The sequence below is a fragment of the Pseudochaenichthys georgianus genome, chromosome 10 (genome assembly GCF_902827115.2).
Source record: "Pseudochaenichthys georgianus chromosome 10, fPseGeo1.2, whole genome shotgun sequence".
Classification (NCBI taxonomy): Eukaryota; Metazoa; Chordata; class Actinopteri; order Perciformes; family Channichthyidae; genus Pseudochaenichthys; species Pseudochaenichthys georgianus.
In genome coordinates, this window is record NC_047512.1 from 20,303,391 (window position 1) to 20,326,860 (window position 23,470).

General features: G+C 41.1%; 1 protein-coding gene across 1 annotated transcript in view; it reads left to right on the forward strand.

Annotated features, from left to right (window-relative positions):
- dock2-like (dedicator of cytokinesis protein 2) overlaps positions 1-23,470 on the forward strand; it is a 103,049-nt gene that overhangs the window by 22,999 nt on the left and 56,580 nt on the right. Inside the window, exons 22-26 of the mRNA XM_034092425.1 lie at positions 1,613-1,721; positions 2,156-2,226; positions 4,253-4,383; positions 16,986-17,128; positions 23,000-23,095. Coding sequence (XP_033948316.1) covers positions 1,613-1,721; positions 2,156-2,226; positions 4,253-4,383; positions 16,986-17,128; positions 23,000-23,095 — 550 coding nt within the window. The remainder of the gene's footprint in view (positions 1-1,612; positions 1,722-2,155; positions 2,227-4,252; positions 4,384-16,985; positions 17,129-22,999; positions 23,096-23,470) is intronic.

The window sequence follows — 23,470 nt, forward strand, 5'->3', positions numbered from 1 at the left end:
TCTGCTGTGCGTGTGCTTGATGTGTGTGTTTGTGTGTTTGTGAGCACAGCTAAGCTGTAATAACAGCCTATGGTTATTTTGGCTGTTATTTCCATATATATATTTACAGGGTGTAACATGCTTGTGAAGTGTACTTTTATACAGCTCTGAAGACCATTCCACATTTTTCTTAAATCTCTACATGTATGGCAGCCATTCCATTATTTTATCTGTTGAATTCCAACATGGATAAATGTTGTCAGTAGTTTAGAGAATACAAACAAAACAAATCCCTTTACTCAAACACATATCTATAAAGAGTAAAACTAGAGAAACTGATCATTTTGCAGTGGTCTCTTCATTTTTCTCAGAGCTGTATAGATGTGGTGTGAGTGCTCAACCTGGTGTTATGACACCATCTCTGACCCTGATGCATCTAGACATCATCTCTTTACACACACTCACACTTACACACATATTCATGCACACACAGGGCCTGTGGATTAAGCAGGACACTGGGTCTGTCATCATAACTGTACTCTGCAAAGCGCCCAGTGATAATACCGCCGTGTGTTACCGCATAATCCCTCCCCGCACATGCTACATTTGCTGTGTGCCACATGCTAATCCTTTCCTCCAGAACCCAAAACTTCTATTGTAATTAATAACTGCAAAGCTCCACTGAATCACACAGAGATATTGAGATGGGGGGGGGGGAGGAAAGATGGATGAGAGAGACGTTTCCTTGGGGTGGAGGAAGTTAAACTCGAGCGATATGTGGGTGTTTGTTTGTTTGATGTGAAAAAGCAGCAACAAAGATCACCCAAAGTCAGAGGAGGGTTGTTATAATCACTGCAGTTGGTACTTGTTATCAATGTTTACTTTAACCTTGGCCACATAATACTTTATTAGTTTGCAGCAGCACTTTGATATAGAATGTATTGAATTACAAGTCTGCACTGAGTTGGAGAATAATTACATAGCCAGAATGACTTCTTTGTCTTACAACTTTATATGTTAAATAAAATATTGACCTTAAGCTTTAAATGCATAGCACCTTCACTTTGAATATATTTTAAACCATATTAAAAAAAGAAGCGAGGACCTGCAACCAATTCAGTTGACTCCCAATTTCCATAAAAACACATAATCTAGGAGTAATTTCCCTGTTGCTAGATAACTCTGAGACTGACAGAGAAAACTAGCTCTGGCTTGACAAGGAATCTTGAAAAAAAGTGAAACTGTGAACCCTGTAAGTTCATCAAACTTAAATGTTTTATATTTTAGTTATTAATTTACTGACTAGTTTGTGCGTTACACTCAATATTTGTTACATAATGTTGATCAAACATTTTTTAAATAAGGCTGTTTTTGCCTTCATCTATATTCAACTTGAGTTTATTGCCAGCCATCTTTGTTTTTACACTTTGTGTCTTATTTTCTCTCCCCACCTTCCCACCTCAATGATTATTCACCTCCCTGTTGTTTTCTCTCATCTTTCAGCTCCTACCTCCATCCTTTACTCCATTCCCCTTTCTAATCGTGTCTTGTTTTCTAATGTTTGCCTCATTCATCAGAAAATCATTCAGTGTTTCCTGTTGCATTTCCATTGATGTCCTCCTCCTCCTCCTAGGCTGTACGAGGGGAAGGAGCAGGCGGAGTTTGAGGAGTCGCTGAGGAGGCTCTTTGAATCCATCAACAGCCTGATGAGGACAGACTACACCACCACTCTGCTGCTCAGGGTAATCATACGTCTTCACCTCGAACCCCATTCTTCATCACCCAGCTCTCATTCTTACCTTTTTTCATCCTTATGCTCTATTTATTTTATTTTTTTACATGTACCTGTCTGGTTCTGATTTATCTTCTTCCTCCTCAATCCCAGACTTCTCTAATGCAATCACTATTCTGCTGCTTAAAGACATACAAACAGATCGAGTCACAGAAAGTTAAGCAGAAGAACTAGTGGCCCTGTAAAACATAAAATAGATATTTTCTCACACTTCTGATCAGAGGTTATTCGATGGCAAAGTCACCTTCTGTTCACCAACATCTTCCACAGGATTTCAAGACAGCTTTTTAACAGTGTTTACTTGTCCTGTGTGTGTGTGTGTGTGTGTGTGTGTGTGTGTGTGTGTGTGTGTGTGTGTGTGTGTGTGTGTGTGTGTGTCATCAGGTTGCTGCTCTGAAGTACCTGCCAACAGTCCTGCATGATGTTGAGAAAGTGTTTGATGCCAAACTTCTCAGGTAAGCTTGCCTTTAAACACTCAGACACACACACACACACACACACACACACACACACACACACACACACACACACACACACACACACCACACACACACACACACACACACACACACACACACACACACACACACACACACACACACACACACACACACACACACACACACACACACACACACACACACACACACACACACACACACACACACACACACACACACACACACACACACCAGCTCCTTATCTTTGGTCTCATTCAGTGACACTGACAGGGGATATAGGGGAGCTTTCAGTTCAGCTGAGGTTTTAGTCTTGGCTTTCTTCAGTGACCCCCATCCTTCTGTCCCACACCTTCCATCCTGGTTCAGCCGCACCTTCTTCATCAGGTGATACAAATCTCGTCAAACTGACATACACAAAAGGACACACACTCAAACACAATCTGCACCTCCTCCTTATGCCCCTGAGTGAATTGACAATTGCAGTGAAACCATCAAACAAAACCCATTTGAACCTCTTCTCTCAGGTTCTCATCCTCCTAAAGAGCTAAATGACATGGACTGGCTAGTTGAACCTCTCTTTGACCCCGAATCAGTGTATACTGTATACCTCAGCAGTTTTTCAGGCACTCTGTTTGTCCTCTAGCAATTTCACAACCTAACAATGATCCATTCTCTCGGTATGACCTTACCAAAATATGTTAATTGATGTTTTACTACCAGCAATGTTCCATTTTAAACACCCTTATCCTCACAGTTGTGCTTTTCACCTTTCTGTGACCCGTGTGCCTTTGTGTGTTTGTGGATTATCCACATCTGCCAACTTAAGTCCCTGTAGTGGCTCGATGTCAACACAGTGTCACGAAGGTGCTACCTAACACCTGCCACACAGACCATAACTCGCAAATACACCGGTAGAAAGGTGATGAAGGGCATAGAGTTTCAAAATCAGTGCATATATTATCACTTTCTGTCTATCAATTTCTCTTTTTCTCTTGCACACACTCATGCCTCCCGTCTTCTGCGTTTCTTTACCCACATGCACAAATATACCGAGCTATCTACACTTGAAAGTAAGGTCCCCATTGCGTTCCTGATCAGAATGGCCTCAGGCAGAGTTTCCAAAAGCAAGCTGTGTGAATTACAATCAGTGCAAATCAAAGCCTTGTCTCAGCTTCGGTATGGTCACATTCCTGCACCTTGTAAACTCACCTATGGTGTGATCCGCCGAGCCTAGAAACACAGACATTGTCCGCTATGCCTGTGTTTTGTTTGCTCTAGTTGTCCTTTGTTTGTCCATGTGGGAATATTCTGACATTTTGGGTTTTAATTACATTCTACTCAGACGATTACTGGGCCTGATAAGTCAGCCTCTGGACCCAGCCTGTCCTCCTGCCAGCTTATGCACACCAAAAGTTAAACAAACTTTTTGTGTTTGTTAGCGAGGGTTGTGCATTTAATTTGTAATCCCATCAGTGACAGTGCTGTTGCAGCCTGTATGCCATCAGTTAAGTAGACAGAAACAAAGTGAGATACAAACATGTAGACACAGGGTTTGCCATGCTGTGAGTATTCAATCTTTCTAAGTGGCATCGAGGCTTGCAACCAGGCTGTTTAATTATTCTAAAATTGAATTTGGGTGGCGTAGGGTGATTCAAACCTGTGTCTTCATTAAAGCCTGTATAGGCTGTGGCTCATTTGTTTTCATGCGGCATACACTGCTTTACCCATGTCTATGCTGCGCTGTGCTTTCAGTGGTTGCATATTTTATGACCTTAAAGGAGAAATGTTTAAAGCTTAAGTTACTGAGGCGTGGTCCCTTCTTTGATCTTTGAATCAATTCCAAGGTGGGAGAAAAGCAATGAGGAGATTATGTTCAAAACTAAAAAATACTGCAATAATCTGTGGATAAATATGATAAATATATAAATTATTTATTGTGCTCATTTTCAAGAAAAGAAGCCTGTTCGTATAATGATCTTGCTGATTATTTATTCCACTGCCTATTGCTTTCTCTTTTCAGTGAGTTGCTGCATGACTTTTATTCCTGCATCCCCCCTGAGCTACTCCATGAACAGAAGGTGAACTCACTCCAGAAACAGAAGGTGGCCTCCATGACTGAAATCGTCAGCAGCAAACTCTTCCAGAGACAAGGTGTGTCATTTATTTTATCTGTCATAGGCCTCAGCATTGAGCTGCTAACCAATAGCCGACTTAACGGTTGTGGGGAGAACCAATCACAGATGTGCCCGGTTCTGAACAAATACCACCGCAGTCTGTGTGAAATCCTACAGAGCATTAGTTGCTTCTCACTTAAAGGTTGAGATCGCATTAAAAGGTCTATTATACAGTGAGTAACTCTCGCCCAGCTACAGGACTGTGCAGACAGCTGTTCCCACTGTACTTTATGATCAGGAAGGATGTCCTTTACTTCAAAGGCTTTATCTTGATACAGTGGATAAAAGTGTGGTGCTAATACGGCAAGGGTAATGTTCCATTCCCTGTAGGGCAATCCAGTAAAGCACTCTGGGTAAAAGCATCTGCCACATGGTGAAAGGACAAACTGTTGTTTATTCATGTATGCTTTATTTTCTTTCCTGCACCATACACACACATTCAAGTACATTTCATTAATATAGGAATGACATGGCAACCTATAATCTCCAAGGAAGCAGACGATATGGAGGATGACACTCCCAAATACTTAAATAAGGAACAATGAATGATTTTTAACATGAATTCAACTAAAGTCTTTTGAATACTTGATATTTGCTTGATTTACTCTAAGAAAAAAGAAGGGTAAACCTACTTTAACATTAACGGTTGCTTCAGCTTGCATTCACCTTAATACTACATGGATATCTGTGTTTATTTGTCAAAACAGTATTTTTGTCAGTGACTATTTTTTATTGAGGAAAAAAAACAACAGTTTGGATATTCGATGCTGTAACAAACGATTTGAGTGCTGCTATGTTTATCTCCACTGTCATTACAATCAGCTCGATGTACCCCGGTCAGATAACATATTATTACAATCAGCATAAGTGGCACCGATTAATGTTCTGGTAAAGGTCAATTCAAGTCAGCAGGCTGGGATAACATGGACCTAACCAGTACACATTTGTAGTCTGAAGCAGTGTCTGTTCGTTGTCTTTTGTCCTTGTGGTGTTGACATTCCCTATCCGCCCAGACGGAAAATATCCATGAACATTATTGCAAGCAGAAAATGAATACACGCTTACATTTACGCCTTATTATTTGTTGCCAGTGAATATAAAGAAAGATGAGTGTTATCCATATTAATGTCAAAGGTAATACCTGCAGTTTGCCAAAGGAGAAGAAATAATAACACCTAATGTCTGAGGCAGATAAGCAGAAAGTGTTTTCAGAGCGCAGCAGTGTCAAAGTCATTAATGTGTCAATGTTCAAACCATGCCTATTGTTTGATTTCCCTAGATTTGGTGTAATTGCCAGAGACACATGTTTTTGTATGTATCGGGCCATTAAAGTACACTACACATTAAGGATCACACACTCTGCACCAAGTTCACCCCCTACTACGGTTCAGCCCTATTATGTCAGTCTAATTGGCTTGTAGTGGGCTGATAAGTGGTAGTTTCCCCTGCAGAGGACCACACAGTGATGAATAGAGTGGGCAAATGTTGTGCTGATGTATAAAACCGAGTCGATAAGGGGGACCATCATCGGGCCTCTGCAGTGGAAGAATTGGAAAAAGGCTGTGAGTGATTGTGGTACACCAAATTTGGTTTCAGACAGAAATGGGTCTGAATGAGATGGGATGCATGCTGGGCTGTTGGGGAGAGATTAAGTTACATCATGGATAGTGCAGGTTGTGTATGAGAATGCATCCATGCGCACATGGGGCAAACATATTTGCATGTATCTGTTTCAGAGTGACTGATGACACCATGTCTCGGTGTGGGTGTATTTGTGCATTTCAGTATTTGTGCAGCGGTGCATGCTAAATGAGCGTGGGCTCTGCCTTAAACGTTGTTCTTGCCCGGTGTCGCAGTGGGTCCGCTCATCAGTCAGCCGCTGCCAGCCGAGGCAGTGGCCGGTCCACGATACGGTCCTTTGGTATTGATCTTGGCTCCGATGATTGTTTCCAAAAGCGCCTCCACGACAGCCTGGTCCCTCTGGCTCGCTGTCAACATTCTCTGAGTCACACTCGGTCATCAGGGAAGGAAGGCGAGAGGGAAGAAAGTAATGAAAGTGACAGGAGAGGGAGTGATGGGAACAGCAGGTAGAAAAGAGATAAAGTGGTGTATACGGCATCATGCCAAAATGCTACGAATTAATTTAGGCAAACAAGGTCTCTGAATTATCAGTCAATATGTGAAAACCAAATGGCTGACCTAAAACCATTTAGAAATAAAATATTAAAATACTTTTAGCTCCAGTCAACATCTGACTTATTTTAAAACCATGTTAAGAGTCATTTGAGAGGGTGGAAATCTCTATTTGTAATAAAACACTTCAAATACCAGAGGAGAGGGATTCAGGCAGAGGTAGTTCAGAGACAAATGAGGAATGAACAAACGAAAAGATGGAAATATAAAACTAATTTGCAAAGGAGGGAGACAGAAGAGTAAGGGAAGATGTTTTGGGAAAATAAAGGACTTCCCACTGGCAGAAAAGGAAAGGGGGATGACATGATGATTAGTAAAGGTGGGGCAAGTTTAGAGATATGGGAAAGATTGATGAATGGTGAAGAGACACTGGCAATTTTAGGGAAACAAGGTATTCAGGAGATAGGAGAGAACCGGTGGTGGAACAGAAAGAAAACAAAATAGCTTGAGAGTGACCAAGTAAGAGTTTGTGAGAGATATACTGATGTTGTTTTGTTATAAAACAGTCCAGAAGTGATTCAAGTTTAAGGCCTGCTCACACGCAATCTATCAGCAAACCCGCTTGCTGTTGGTCCCAGCTCCCTCTCCCCCCCTATCCTCCGGCACACTGCTTATTTATTCATTCGTTCTTTTATACATTGGTCTATTCCATCTCGATCCCTGCCTCACCAAATGAGGGCTGACGCTCAGTCTAATTGAGATGCATTTAAGCATTGGGATGCTCATCAGACGGCTTGTATGCAAGGATGCCATTCGTCCAGGAGGCTGAAATATGTAGCACAGCTAGATTATATATTTATCATGGCTAATGGCCCCGGGTGTCCTATCACTGCTCTGCAATACATATTTAATAACCATACCTGTCTGTTTGACTGTCTGTCGGAGAGGACCTGCCAAGCTCCGTCTCCAGGGGAAAATGTCAAGCCTTTGACAGTGTCGGAGATGTTAGATGATTGAAGGGGAGGGTGTGCGACTGTGCGTGGCAAGTGTCGAGAGATCACCTGCTAGCTAATGTTCGAAAGTGAGAATTTAAAAAACAGATAACAATTAAAACCAGTCAAAAATAAAAAAACATCTCAGTAGTAATTTGATTATAAAAGTACCAACTGCAATGCAACCTATCTGTATTTTAATCATACCTTGATATTTAATGTACTCACTATGAAGTGCATAATGAGCAGCACATTCGCATTAGCTCCAGTTATTCCGTCACATACTGTTATTGTTAGATTTTCTCAAGTGCCGTCATTGCAAGAGGGCATCTTCTTACAGCAGAAAACACAACATGTGGTTGTGTAGGGAATTTAATCAGAATGGGAATTGGTTTAAATTATTCCTTTTCTTAAAAATGTTGGTAAAAATATGCGGATCCAGAAAGTATGGTAACTACCATGTATTTGTTACTTGGTGTTACTCACTTGGAGAGCAGTCTCTATTTTTGCAATGAGGTCCTGTCACACTGTAGTCACATGTGTTCACTTTCTCCAATCATATTGTGTGTGTGTGTGTGTGTGTGTGTGTGTGTGTGTGTGTGTGTGTGTGTGTGTGTGTGTGTGTGTGTGTGTGTGTGTGTGTGTGTGTGTGTGTGTGTGTGTGTGTGTGTGTGTGTGTGTGTCCAATGTGCAGATTGTGCCTGTTCATGTGACCCTCATGTCCAATTGCATCCTTTGGCCATGATTGACGGGATTCTATTTTTTTCCAATGCTCAAAAATATGCTGGATTAAAGCTTTTGGCAAGCAAATACTGTTTACACACACACACATATGCAGACACAGGCACAGATACACATGTGCATCTTGTGGGGGGTTAATCTGCATTAATTACATTTACGATGCGCATTATGGCTCATTTTAGGCTAATTATAATGCAATCACTGACAGATGGAGAGCATTAACCCTGATAAATAGGGGGGAAAGAATGAGAGCAAAAAGCAGAAGGACAGTGGGAGGAAAATGGCATTTTACTTTCCGAAATCAGGCCAAATCCCTGATTCCATCTAATAACCCTCTGCATTTTTTCAGCCAGACAGCCATTCCCCCTCCTCCATCTGTACAGCTGGAGGGAAGACAGCAGTCATGTCACCCGTCTTGTAGAACAGATGAAACATAAACCACATTTGTTTTGGTGTGATGAATAGTTTGTGCTAAGTGTGTCTGTAACATAACTAAAATCATAAAACTGAACATCAGAGAAGCTGCATTCTGCCATCTCTACTGTAAACATTTTATTTAAATGCATTATTCACATCAAGCCATATAAACAGCAGCAACCCCATTACTTAAGTGTTAGTGCTTTGCTGCCGCACATCATACAATACTGTTGACATTGTTCCCACCCATGTCTATATTTCCCCTGCTGTGATTACTTAACAGATGCATGTCAGGGCTTGATGAATATGGATGACTGATGTGCTGTACAGATATTATCGTCAGGATTTAATCAGTGTTGAGTGTTGAGTGATCTTGGTTGTTCCCGCATTCTCTACCAATCAGCATTATTGACAGGTCACTTTAATTCTGAGATATAATGATACTGAGTGGAGTTTTCTACATCTGGCCCGTAAGACAGCTTAAGATATTATCCTGTAACCAAGTGGGATCTGGCTATGAATGTCTATTTATGTCGTCTAAAGTAAGATTAGGCTGTGTTGGTATTCTAACAGATGTAAAACGCCAGTGTATTTAATAGTGTGAATACGCTATGTTATATATGTGAGTGTTACACTGAGTGTAAGCAACTATTTGCATGCACCACCAGAGCCTCTTATTGTTAAATATTTCTCCAAGCCTTTCTCAAAGCAGCTGGTTAAGATGTCATTTCAAAGCTGTCAGCTTTACTGCTGCTCAGGGTGTGTGATTGTAACAGGTTGCTTGGTGGTCCAGTAAGCCCCCATGTGCCCATATGCTGTATCCTTAGTTGTATGGACATATTAAGAGACAGATATGTGAATCGTAAAACTCATAATAGTCATTGGCTGCTGTGCCCCCCCCCCCCCCAGGCTGTTAAAAGTGTTTTTATCTGTTCTCCTCCCTACAGTATCTTTGTTTACTGCATACCTCCTATATTTGCTCAGTTCTCTTCTCTTTTCTCCTCTCTTAGCTCCTACTGAGTCTTGCTTTCATATATTATTTTAACAACATTGGCTTTTGTTGCATCATATTAAGATTCATGTCACGCTGTACTCTTTCAAGATCTCAAACACCCAGGAAAAACTGCCTGCAACACCTGTCAGAAGATTTTGAAAGTAAACTGGTTTAAAAAGTGGGGTTTGTGTCCATCGAGTGTTCAACAGCAGAGGAGCCATCTGTCACAAATTATTTTAAAACTTTTATTTAACAGAATGACCCAAAGTAGCTGAGCTAACTGTAAAAGCTTGACGGTTTAAAAGAGTTAATAAGAGATAGAGTCAGTGTGTGTCATTCATTAGGGGTCTGCAGAGCCTGCAGAAGAACTAAAAGAAGGATGGATGAGACTAATGGAGCAAAGTGAATGGAGTTTAATCATTTTGGGAAATGCCTCTGTCTCCCAGTCTACCTCTGTCTCATTTATATTCTGTTCCATGCTTGTGTCTCTGAGTTAATCTCAATGGAAACTGAATGCAGACAATGACAGTAGAGGGACACCACGGTCTGTGTATCAGCACACCTGCCCAGTCATTTATTTGGTACGGATGCGATTGGTTAAATGTTAACCAGAGACATCAACAACCTGACAGAACATGGTAACGCGTGTGTTTGAATGGTAACGTGACGATGTGTGTTTCCATGGTAATGGGTGTGTTTGCATGGCAACGGGGAATATTGTGTGTTGTCATGGTAAGGGTTGTCTTGTCATGGTAACACGGTGGGGTGTGCTGTCAAGGTAACGTAACACAGTATGCAGCCTCTACGTTCCCGTTGCGTTACTGTTAACTCAGAAGTTATAATTCAGATATCAGTATTCACTTGGAACACATGATCCACATGAAATGAAACAGCACCACTTGTAAAAAGTACGTATTACTTTCTTTTTCAACTTGATAGTTGGTTTTGATTGCAGTACCCATAATACTTAGAGTTAGTAGTAATGCTGAAAAACTACGATGCAGAATTAAAAAACGTCATCAGATATCGGCTCAACAGTAGGCTGCAACACCATGATATGTCCCTCTGAGAATTAGCCTGTCCACCAGTCAAAGCAGGGACATTGTTGACCATAAGGCATTCATCTACCATTGATCCGCCCCTCGCTTGGATTCCATCAGAAACTCTGTAGCAACCGATGTTTGCAAGAGACTAATTGGTCATCAATTAAATATTCATATGGGAGAGGGAGCAGGGGAGGAAAGCAGAGATGAGATGTGGCAATTAGCGAGTGAGTCATAGACAGTGACTAAGACAGGTGGAAAGATAGAAAAAAGATAATTTGCACGCTGTTTGAAACACAGGGAAAATTAATTGAAAGCTGTATCTAGAAGAATCACTCAGGGGATTATCTGATCAGTATCAGCAATATCATACTGAAGAAAAAATAATCGTGCTCGAGACGCCGCCCTTTACTGTGATTGTGTTTTCTTTGGTTCTGCTGACAGTGTATTGTGCCAGGTCTCATCAGCATCATAGCAGGGAGAGCATTCATTCACGCAGTCAAGATTATTTTATGCATTTCTATGAAAAGAGTCATCCCACTAAAACATTTAAATACGTCTATTTTGCACAACAGCATATCAAACGAGCTATACAAAAAAGAAAGAAATGTAAACAGACGAGCACAAACCTTAATGCTAACAGAGAAATTAGTGCTTTCTATTTCAAAAGGGGGGTACAAATGGATCAAGGAAAAAAAGTTAGGAAGGAGGGAGGGAGACAAATGAAGAATGCAGGGAGAGTGGATGAGAGGAGACACCCACTGTGACACGGAGAGATGAGAAACATGCTGAGAGAGACATTTAGTCATAACCGAGCGCGAAGACGGTTGGCTTGGTCCCAGCCCCCTCTCAACTCAAGATTTACTTGTCGTTGTGCCCCCAAACCCCCCCATTATCATTTTTTCTATCACTCCGCCTTGCTGAAAGCAAGGGATGACAACTAAAGGAAGGGAAGAGAGAGGGATGGAGATACGAGGAAGAGAACAATGATTTACATGCCTCTTAGAAACTGAGATTGCATCTCATTATCATGTGCTATAGTTTATTGTGTCAATTGAAAAAATAGAGCAGAGCAGAGAAGAGATGAGCTGGCTGCTGAGCCATCAAAGCTGTTCTCTGTGTTGTGGCCTGCCAGCACGGATGGTTGTCTGCTCTCATAAACTTGGTAACCCAAACACATAACCACACGCTCACACAGGCACAGAGACATTCCAACTCACACATCAAATATCAGTGAAGTTCCAAATCAGACACAACAAGGACAATTCACACAGAGACACATTGCTTTTATTAGTCAAAGGCTGAGATTACGGCTAGAATAAAAATACATTTCAATTGAATATAGATGAGCACTTGAAGCTCTGTTGGTACGCGCTCTGAATATGTTGTGTGTTGTGCGTCAGCACCTGTGCAGATGAGGAAACGTTGAAAAGCATCCCAATGTTAGCCCCAAGATATTGATTTCCATTTGCCCATCAGCGCCTGTTGGGCTAAGCTTTCTTCCCTAACATGGCTGAATTGATTTGCTGCACTGTTACACCGCAGGATAAAACGCGTAACGCAACTAAATCACACAGGCAAGTGGAACATAGAAACACAGGTGTGAATGGGAAAGTGAAAAATACACCTTTGCCATGAAAAAATTGCTTGAAAATGTTATTATTTGTTACATGTTGCATATCAAACCTCTTCAAATGTGACTAAAAGGTAACAACTGAACTGTATCCGTCAAATGCCTTTCTCTGGTGCCTTTTGCAAGGTTCCTAAAATTCTTCTTCTCCCCGGCCACTACCCCTCCTCTCATCCTTATTTGAGCCGCTCGGGCAGAGTCTCTTTTTAGGCTGCTTTGTTACAAAGCTGCCACTAGCAAGCTCCACCAAGCAGACCTTGGCAAAAATGGTTTACGGTTATAGGATTAGGTCCATGACCGGGGTTAGACTCTGCCAATCCTCGTGAAGGATGCCGATTTGTTTTGAGGTTTATGGTGAAAGCCTTTCACAGAAAATTAGGGCTGTTGCGATTTACCGTGATATTTAAATATCTTCATATTATTTAATGTCAGTAATAAATGCTTGATAGTATGTGAAAAAATATTCTAATAATATCTTACCATTTTCACTTCCCCAGTGCCCCCCCCCCCCCCCCCCCCCATGTGTGAGGGAATGAGTGTTTTTAATTGCCGACAAAACATACAGTAAACAAACTTAATTTCACTCATAGCATCATTCTTCTTTTTACATTGTCTACAGATGTCAGATTTATTTTTAGTATTGTAATTTATTTTACTAGTTATTATCCTGATGTCAAATAATATTGTGACAACCCTACCTGAAATGCTAAGTTGCTGAGTTTTGATTGACAGAACTGAAAAACAGGGAATGGTAATCAAGAGGAAAGCTGTGAAAGACCCATGGTGGGATCTGCTGAGAGACAAAAACAAGATGAACAATTGCAAACAAAAGATGAAGCTGAGAAGATGGAGATTATAATATGCATAGAGTATCAGGAAACTCAGGGAATATACACAGCAGATAATGAAAGAGAGACACACAAGAGGGAAGAATCCACCAGGAGGAGGGAAAGGAGGATATGCTGGCAGACGCTGCAGATTGTAAGAGGAAACAACATTTGCAAGATCTTTGCATTTAAATACCCAATAGATCTGCCAAGGCAGTCATTTTGTTATTTCAACAAATTACTGCGACAATGAAAGGTCCTCCAGCTCATATAAGGGACATTGTCTTCCCTGATAAACTACTCAGTCAAAAATGATAATACTTCTCAAGTTCGTTTTGACTCAGTTAAGAAAATCACTGAAATGACCTCCGGTGGCTTAAAGAGTCAAACAAACAGGAAGCCTCCATGTTTGTTTCGACCAATTTTGTTATCCGCTGTGGGGATGCATCATTTAATTTAAAGAAGAGAACTTCTTTTTGCATATCCCTTTGTTGGTTCAATCACTCACAGTTCTCCACAGAACTTGGAATGTGCAATCAGTGCTGCAGAGAAAGTGTTCCTGGAAATGGACCTCGTTTAAAATGCCCTCTTAAAGAATGACCTCGACCCTGGGACCTGCGCACACCAACGTAGCTGCTGTTCTTACAAGACTGAAAGCCCAGAGGACCTCCTTGCAGTTCAAAGAAGTCCCTGAGAGAGCTTCGGTTCAGGCTGAAGCAGCAGATATTAACATTCCTGATGTTATTCCAAGCTAGGCGAAGTGCAGAGAAATACCTGCAAAGTGAAAGGCACTGTTCCACATCGCTGACTGAAGAGTATCAGCCGCAGAGATGTATTACAAAGGCAGTCTGGACTTATATCATCGAACTCAGTTCATATTCAGGAGCTCCAGAGACATGGTGGGAAAGGGAATGTAGGTCAAATCAAAACAGACCATTCACACCTCATCAGATCCATCAAAGTAGGATGTTGGAGATGAGCGAGTTATAATGTCTTTTTAAAAATACTTTTCCCGAGGTTTAAGAGGGGAAGCTGCTGCTGACTGAACCGAGGTGTTTTACGCTGCATACGAAACTTCCCAGGGGAGCACAGGTTAAACAGAGTGTATTCGAAAAAGCGTGAGACTCTAGTTGTTTTTCCATCACTATTGAAATTGGTGAAAATATATAATCTTCCAGTGTCAGCACGCTCTGTAGAAAGTTAATGAGTCAAGCAGATTGTGTCACTGTTGGTAGACAATGGAAATGCAGAAGGTTCAAGTACATCGCATGAGTATGCCTGCTACCTGAATATTACCAAACATTCTCTTCATTCAGAAAATAATCACAATGAAACAGGACATAAGATTAAGTCTCAATAGTCTAGTTTTATTTATCCCTTATTTACTATCTCTTTTTCTTTTTCTACCTCATTTTGTTTTACCCAGGCTTCACTCTTTGTGTTGCCCAAGAGGAGGAAGATACAAAGTGAGACTGATTATTCCCAACTCAAAACAAAAGATTATAACCCTACAGAAATATAAACGCACGTTCTCTCTCGTCATTAAGTGTAAAACTAGCTAGCTAGATGCCCATCTAGCCTGTACAGTATGTGTGTACATTTTATTAAATGTTACAATCCATTTGCAGTAATGTCACGCCTGAGGCTTGAGTAAATGGGTTCTTCCATCGTCCTTGACATTTATATAGGGTCACTGTAAACATAGTAGACCTTGAAGCCTGCTATCATTGTTATATTTTCATCAAGCCTGGCTCCTGACACAGTAAAACAAAAAGCATGCGATGTTTCGTACAACAGGATACCATTTCAAACCAACCACCCCCTGCTATATACTCATGTTCGCTCCCCTGAACATGTTGCACCTATAAACACCAGCTGGCTTAGTTTCTTAGATCAATAGAAATAAAGAAACATGTGGCTTTGGGGTCATTTCAGCAGGGAATGAATTTGTACTCAGGTTTAGTGGTTCATCCAGCACCCAGAAGGCAGGTGGATTCATTCTCGCACACACAACACTACTGCTATAAAACATAACCTATTGTTTTCTCTATCGGAAAGGACAAAAGATGATGAGTTTCTGTTGTGATGGATTAAACAGATTTAACATGCTCTCTTCTCAAATACAAAGCTGGCAGCCTCTGAAGCACCATCTCTACAGCCACAGAACAGGAGCCCTCTGTCTTTTTCGGTTAAAGACACATCTTTGTTTCAGGTTTTACATTATACATAATGGTAATTCTTTTAAATTGCACTGAGATACTACTTATTTTTGTCTTCCACACTTATCGTGAATGTTGGATTTACTCTACCTGTCCAGCCCCCTCCTCTGCCTCCATTTTTCTGAGTCATAGCGACTCATGCATCTCCCCTTCACTGTCTCTCTTAACCCCCCTTGTGTGTGTGTGTGTGTGTGTGTGTGTGTGTGTGTGTGTGTGTGTGTGTGTGTGTGTGTGTGTGTGTGTGTGTGTGTGTGTGTGTGTGGTGTGTGTGTGTGTGTGTGTGTGTGTGTGTGTGTGTGTGTGTGTGTGTGTGTGTGTGTGTGTGTGTGTGTGTGTGTGTGTGTGTGTGTGTGTGTGTGTGTGTGTGTGTGTGTGTGTGTGTGGTGAAGGTCCACTCAGCAGGCCTATAAGCTTGGCTCAGTAAATAATGGAACTAACGAGCATAAGCCCAAATGAGCTTTTAATGGGCTCCGTCTACCTGCGGCTACAAGAGAGGAATGGGTGGAGGAGGCTAGGGGGCAGAATGTTTAAAAAAGAATGAGACAAGAAAGGGAGAGGTCAAGGTAGTCAAATGGAAAATATAAAGATCAGTTTTTAGCAATCACCGTTTCCTTACTTTGTACATTTGTAACTGCGTCATTTTGGTATTGGCAATTGATTATTGATATCTGACCTTGAGATAAGTTACATTTGTTTACATTTGGATATCCCATGCCAGGTATGCCATAAAACACAAATGAGCAACACTATGTGCACATTATTTAATCCTATTATTTGAATGCAAGCTACCAGCCTTTACCGTATTATTGAATTCGCAATAACTTTATAGAAGATTTATGACCCATTCAAAAAAAGGGCACATATCATGTAACACTCACATTCAGTGTTTGTGGACACATATAGATACATGTTGGTTTCTGGAGTCATTTTTTAACCAACACACTCTACAATAAATCCAACCAGTCATATTTTGTGGGCTGCATTGATCAGAAATGGTGTTATGTTCCCACTTAAGTGTTCTCGACTTTGACGTAATGTAATGATATAATTTGTTGACGATGCTCCACTTGTGAGATACAGTTAACACAGAGGCTAAAGAGAGATCATGATCAATCAGATAGATGGCACAGAGCAACATTTGGCCACGGCGATTGATGAGTTGTCTGTTCGGCTGACAGAGCAGCAGACATGCATGGCACTGTAAATAGACACTTGATTGATACCACCTCATTGTGAAGTCTTGGGTTACGGTTGCATTTCTTCTTCATGCTGCAGTTGCATCATTACTCAAAGTGTGCAGGCAAGGCTGTCTCCAGAGGAGCCGCACCAATTGATGTAAGGGTCCAGGGTTGAGGTATTAAAGGGCTTTTCAGAGAGGAACTGCATAAATGTAAATCTTAAGGCTCTGAATGTTGATGTGTGTGATTAAACATCTTAAGACACTTGCATCTTTTATGGCCCTGCCTAAAAGATGCAAGTAATACATCACTCTTGCAAATAGGCTGTCTGGCACTTCATTTTTCTTACGGACTTGTTTATTAAACCTGTCATTTTGAACCATCGCTGGTTTTGTTTCTTCGCAGAGTGCCGTGATGTGCTGTTACCCATGATGCTGCGGGAGTTGGGTGGGGCACTTGCCAGCATGGCTGACGGGCCTCACGATGAGAGGAGAAATAGTCTGGAGCTGCTCAACAACATTCTGGAGGTCCTCAGCCGGGACAGTGTGGTAAGACGTAGAGCTATTTAATAGTAAAGAACACATCATGGAAATGTTTACACTGCATTCCGGGTGATTGTTTCAAATTAGACGGCGTTGAACACATCCAATATACTCTGAAAACATGTTGGGATCCAATTTCTTTGTTGACATTTGAATATAGTTTAGCTAGATATCATAAACTCAATCACAGCTTATATTAACACCAAGTTCTCAACATCATTACCTCCCTCATTGTATTTCCTAACAACTTCTTTCATTTCTTCTTCTGTGTAGTTTTACTCCATAGGCCGAAAGCAATCCCATTACCTCAACAGCTGTTTGGCTGAACGCTTACAGTTTCCTGATATGTTTAATACCAATGGTAATTTGAGGTGCAACTAAAGTGCCATAAGTGGGCCGCAACAACATCGGTTTCGACTGGTTTAAACTATAAATGTGCCAATGACCACAATAATACATTCTAGATTATTACCGCTGAGGCAGACCAATAAACAAACAACCTATAACTGAACTTTAAGCATTATTTGCTCTCATACAACATTAAACCTTCTTACACAGGATATGTATTAGTAAAGTGTTAAAGTAAAACAATGCAGGCAGGAACTAAAAAACCTTTTCTTTATCTTTTAAGGATCACTGGATGAATGTGTAATGCTCCTGAGCTCTGTGCCTGCCCAGTGCAATTTGTCTCCTAAAGAATAAAGTAAATAGCCTTAAGCTGTTTTGTTTCCAGTCCTCCAGTTGTGCAATAGTGCAGGCCTTGACCAATTAAAATCTAATTGATTGTGCCGCATACTAGTCTGTTGAAACACCTTTAATACTCACACAGAACAAATACATCAATGGAATCCATCTGAGGTCTTTTAAATTGCTTTTGCAAGGTATTGGCAACCTGCTGGGTTTTTTAAGTGAAGGTGTGGCTCTTCTTTCAGCTCCATTTGTCTGGATATCTGTAATTAAGCATGAGCCGAAACAGGAGAGGAGAGGGAGAAGTAATGAATGAATGCAGTGCAATGCAATAGGATGACATTAGCTTGCGCCGGTTGCGGTATAACAAAAGAAAACAGGCTGTAGCTGAGATTCAAAGGGACATGACAGGTACAAACATATTAATGTAAAAACAACAATGCCAGTGAATGAAAAACATTGAATGTAATAGAGAGAGAGAGAGAGAGAGAGAGAGAGAGAGAGAGAGAGAGAGAGAGAGAGAGAGAGAGAGAGAGAGAGAGAGAGAGAGAGCATTAAAAGCTAAACAGACAGAAGTGAGAGGGTTTATGTCTACACTAATAAGGTGGAGGGGTTCTACAAGACAACTATGCACTGAACTAGAGAAATGACAGTCTGAAATTGGAATGGGGGTGGAAGAAAACAGATGGAAGAAAACAGCATAAATTCAATCAGGAGAGACAGTTTTGATGTAAGAGTACATATTTATTGCCAGAAATACACATGAATGTAAAGGAGTTTTGGCGATTAGGCCCCGTTGTGCAGGAATATCATTCGGGAAGGGAGAACCGATCCGATGAAATCCCCCGGGGTCTAGACACTGGTGGTGGTGAATGGATAGCTGGGGTCGGTCTGAAGGGGAGTGGCTTAGCTTGACCCTGGATTCAGATGGACGGGGGGTGAAGAGGGGTGGAGGAGGGTTGCGCCGATTCACCTGGAATGAGAGCTGTCAGAGGGGAGAGCAGATTTAAAAGGTTTAGCGGAGCGCTATGATAGGCTTGTGAGAATAGAGCGAAGTGATTGGTTAAGCTGGGGAGTGACGCCCCCGATCACTTATTGAGAGGAGAGAGAGTAGTAACATGGAAATAGTGAATGAATGAGTAAAGAAGGTCTTCCTGGTTGAACTTGCGCTGAGCTTCATTAGAGGAAGACATGGGTGATGTGAGACTGTCTCAGTGTCTCACCTTCTGGCCCTCTATCACTTATTTTCATCCCCTCTCCTTTTGTTTTCCACCCATCTGTCTCTCTCTCTCTCTCGCTCAGGTTGGTACCTGATTAAGCTGTTGTACAACAGATTTCTCCAAACTGGGGAGAGAAGCATCAAAAAAAGCCTAGATGTAAGAGAAGACAAAACAAAAGACGGATGCTCTCGGAGAGTTTGTGTTTAATGTATACGTCAGTCTTGTTTGTGTATGTGAGTGATAGAGGGAGGATGCAAACAGAGAGAGACGGTAAGAAATGGCTCACCCAAACTTCCTCGTTTTTTTCTTTTACCTATCCCCAAAACGGTTATTTACACATTATTTTGCCAGCGAAAGGTAAACCAGTACAGTTTGGAATACATGAACAGAGTATCGACATCTTTGTGTTTTGCAGGAGCGGGAACGAGCATTGTGCCTCATCTCCCGTCTTCCAGCTCTGACAAACCAAAATACCTACAGTGAGCCAGAGAGAATTAGGCTTATTTGGGATCAACAGCTGCGCCACAACCTTAGTGTGTGTTTGTGTGTGTGAGTGTGACATTGAGAGCGTGAGAGGGAAAGTTTAAGGTAGTCTCAGATGGAAATGGTATGCAAGAGGACACACTTACACAGTTGTTCATCTTTCAGTGCCCTGTGGCTGAGTCAGTACATTTAGTGTGGTTTAATTAAGTTGCCTTCATTCGGCCCTTAAAATATCATCTGCCATCAGGCCAGCACACACAGCAACACACACAGACACAAGCAAAGTCAGTAGAAGAGAGATTGCCGTTTTAAACTTTGAACTTGAGTCTTTTTTCCCTACTTTAATTTATATTCTGAACTTTGCTCTCTGCTATTATTATTTTCTGATCAGCTCACACAAGGACATGAACAAAAAACTAATTCTGGTGAGCATACTCTAAACAAATGTACACACACACACACACACACACACACACACACACACACACACACACACACACACACACACACACACACACACACACACACACACACACACACACACACACACACACACACACACACACACACACACACACACACACACACACACACACACACACACACACACACACACACACACACACACACACACACACACACACACACACACACACACACACACACACACACACACACACACACACACATACACATACACAGATGCACCCTGCAGCATTATTACTAAGATGTGCTTGGATGCAGCAGATGCCCCAGTAGTGAGTTACTACCCTCAGGCAAGTCTGAGTCAGCTTCCATTGACCGATTCACTGTAGCATAGTGTGTGTTGTGTGTGTGTGTGTGTGTGTGTGTGTGTGTGTGTGTGTGTGTGTGTGTGTGTGTGTGTGTGTGTGTGTGTGTGTGTGTGTGTGTGTGTGTGTGTGGTTGTGTGTGTGTAGGTTTGTATTTTGTTCTGTGCTCATGGATGCATCTATCAAGGTGCATATTTTTTATGTAAAATGTGTATTTTTTGGAAATAATTAGCACTATTGTTCTGCATCATTAGTCTGACCTTATTTCTCTCAACTTGCATTTTTCTTGGGTGTCAGACTATTTGAATTACTTTGTTGCCTTTTTTAAGGTGGCAAATGTCTTAAATGTTTTTGACATTAAAAGTTGTTTTCAGTATTTTTTTAGAAATGTTAAATGTGTTATCTTATTAAAGACTGCTTTCTGCATATTCAATGTTAAAACAATACAGATGAATGGTGGCAATAATGTTTGGGTTACAGGACAATGGATCTCAATTATATTGCTTAACAAAATAAGGAGAAAATCTTTGACCATGGGTCATCTTATTCATAGTACAAGTGTTAAACCTTTTTTAGAATGAGAGCTACTTTAAAAAAGGGTTACGGGGGCTACTTTTACTCCTCTTTTTTTGTTTTTTGCAGTGTCTATATTTAGCACATTTTAACACATTTATATGCTTACCTTTAACCTTTGTGTGCTATTCAGGTCTGTGGGACCGGTTTTCAGTGTTTACTAAAAGAACATTTATTTAAATTATTTTAACCTGCTTTATTTGGGGGACGGGCCTCACATCCTCTAGGGGGGGTCCGGGGGCATGCACCCCCGGGAAGATTTGTTTTTAAATGCTGAAGTTGAAAGCATCAATCTGGTGCACTTTGAGCACAACATGAATTTATGGATACAGCTCTCAACACTCATATGAAAGAGAGCTGTATACTTTTCAATGATCCAATCATCTTTAGAATATGATCGCAACCAATAACAAATCATTTAAACTTGTTTATTCTTATCTTATGTTACCTAGAAGTTAGCATTCTTTCTTTCTATTTATGCATATTTTACTAATCACTCCCCTTTTAAACTGTTTTTGTTTTTTTTACTGTCCTATATAGTACACATTGGAATGATTTCTTACTTTATCTATATTAAATAGATAAAGGTGTGCTCTCCCTAGCTCTCTCGCTTGCTCTATCGCTTGCTCTCTGTCTCGCTCGCTCACAGACGCAGTGTGCTCCTCCGTGACGATGACCACTTGTGTTAAAAAATAATAATAAACATATTTGTAAAGTGGGGGGACACAAACGGGATTTCGAAAAGTGGGGGGACCTGTCCCCAGTGGAAATTACGCCATGCGTGTGTGCGTCAAGTGCAATAAATATTGTGTAAAACTCTGCCCCTCATGTGCTGTATAGGCTGGCATGATAGGCTGTTCAATGGGGCTGATGTGTTGTGTAGATTCTGCCAGAAGGAAAGGTCAAACTCCTTATGAAGCGGTGAGCTTCCACTCCACATTGCTTTTCTTCCCGACTGCAACGCTGGTCCCGCAAATCAAGCAAGAACGTGATTGGTCGATATTCATTGTGGGGGAGGGGTGTTAGATAGATATAGAGTTGTATTAAAAGATAGAGTTCGCTATGATTGAGTTTTCGTTTATGCATAGGGTAGATTCTTTTAATTACATTTCCTTTTTTGTTTTGTGTATTTTTTACATTTTGGATTTGCTTGGCGAGCTATTTTTAGAACATGCCCCGCCGGCGACTCACGTTGGCAACGTGTTGGCTACCCCTGATCTAAAGTAATCCCATATTATAATATTAAATGAGTATCAATTATCAATACGTTTTTGAGGTATTTGACATAAGGTATCACAATGTGAGTTTTTTCATATACCACTGCCTACTCCTTTTTATGTTTATTAGTGTTGGTTGTCAAAGCCTGCTTTTAATATGACTGACCCCTGAAATATTATCCACAATGTTTTATTTTGCTTCATAAAACAACTAAATTGCTAGAAAAAAACATCCCTTTCCAGCTCCAGACAGTAAGACCAACCATATGTGCCAGTTTAACAACACTTGCCATGACAAATAATTGCTATATTTTAACTAGGAGAAAGTAATTTGCCTTGGGAAAGGTTTAAGCACAGACTGTTACTGTAGATACATCTTCTCCTCCTTGTTTGCCTCTGGGCAGATGGAGGAGAATAAAGCTGACAGAAAAGTGGCTTCAAAGGAAAGGAAAAGATAGGAATAGGAAAGCAGGTCTGCACAAAAATCCACATCCACGTGCCTTTGAGGTTCAAATGTCCACACTGAGGATGATTAGCTGAATGTCCTGGTGAGGCCTCTTCCTAAAAAGTGAACCGACTTGTAACTTGATTCTCTTTGTTGTTCCATTTGATCTGCCAATCATCCATTCAGAGCCCGAGTGAATCTTTTTATTGTGTGTGCAAACTTGGTTATTTTTGCTGTGAGGAGAGTTCATGAGAGGGAAAAACGGCAACAAAAACAAACCAAAAGTTTCTGAGATGGATCTGATGTTATGCCTGAGAGGAAGCTGATTCAACAGAACCAGATTCTGTTCTGCAGCTGTTCTTGTTTTTGTGTGTATTAACAATATTATGGTTCCTTGTCTATACTTCTCTCTCCATCTTTCTCCAGTATTCCCGTCATCTAACTCTGCTTTTTGTTTTCAGGGTGAAACCTTTCAACATGTGCAGGACATTGTGGTGTCTCTGCTGAGGATCATCAACCGGACGGTCATCACGATGGGAAGAGAGCACACCCTAATCGTAAGTACATAAAGGACTGCAGAACCTCCTCTCTTTTCTCACCTCTTTCAAATGTATTCATATAAAGACCAACCCCCATCCACTCTTGTCTGCTATATGACTTCATTTTGAAACACATAGTATTTCAACACAATGACATTTTGTTTAAAATACACACTTTATTGTACATACAAGAGGACGATCAGGAAGAGAGGGGCATTGTGGGAGCTCACACACTGTTGGGTTGATTAGTGAGTGTGGTGTCATCCAGTGGTCTAATTGGTGGCAACCTGTCAGCCAGAAGCAGCTGAAGTAGGTCCTTTTAAGATGTAGTGGTTAACCTCTAAACTGCTGTGAGCTAAGCAGTGTGCAAATGGTGTGTGTTTGTGGGCAAAA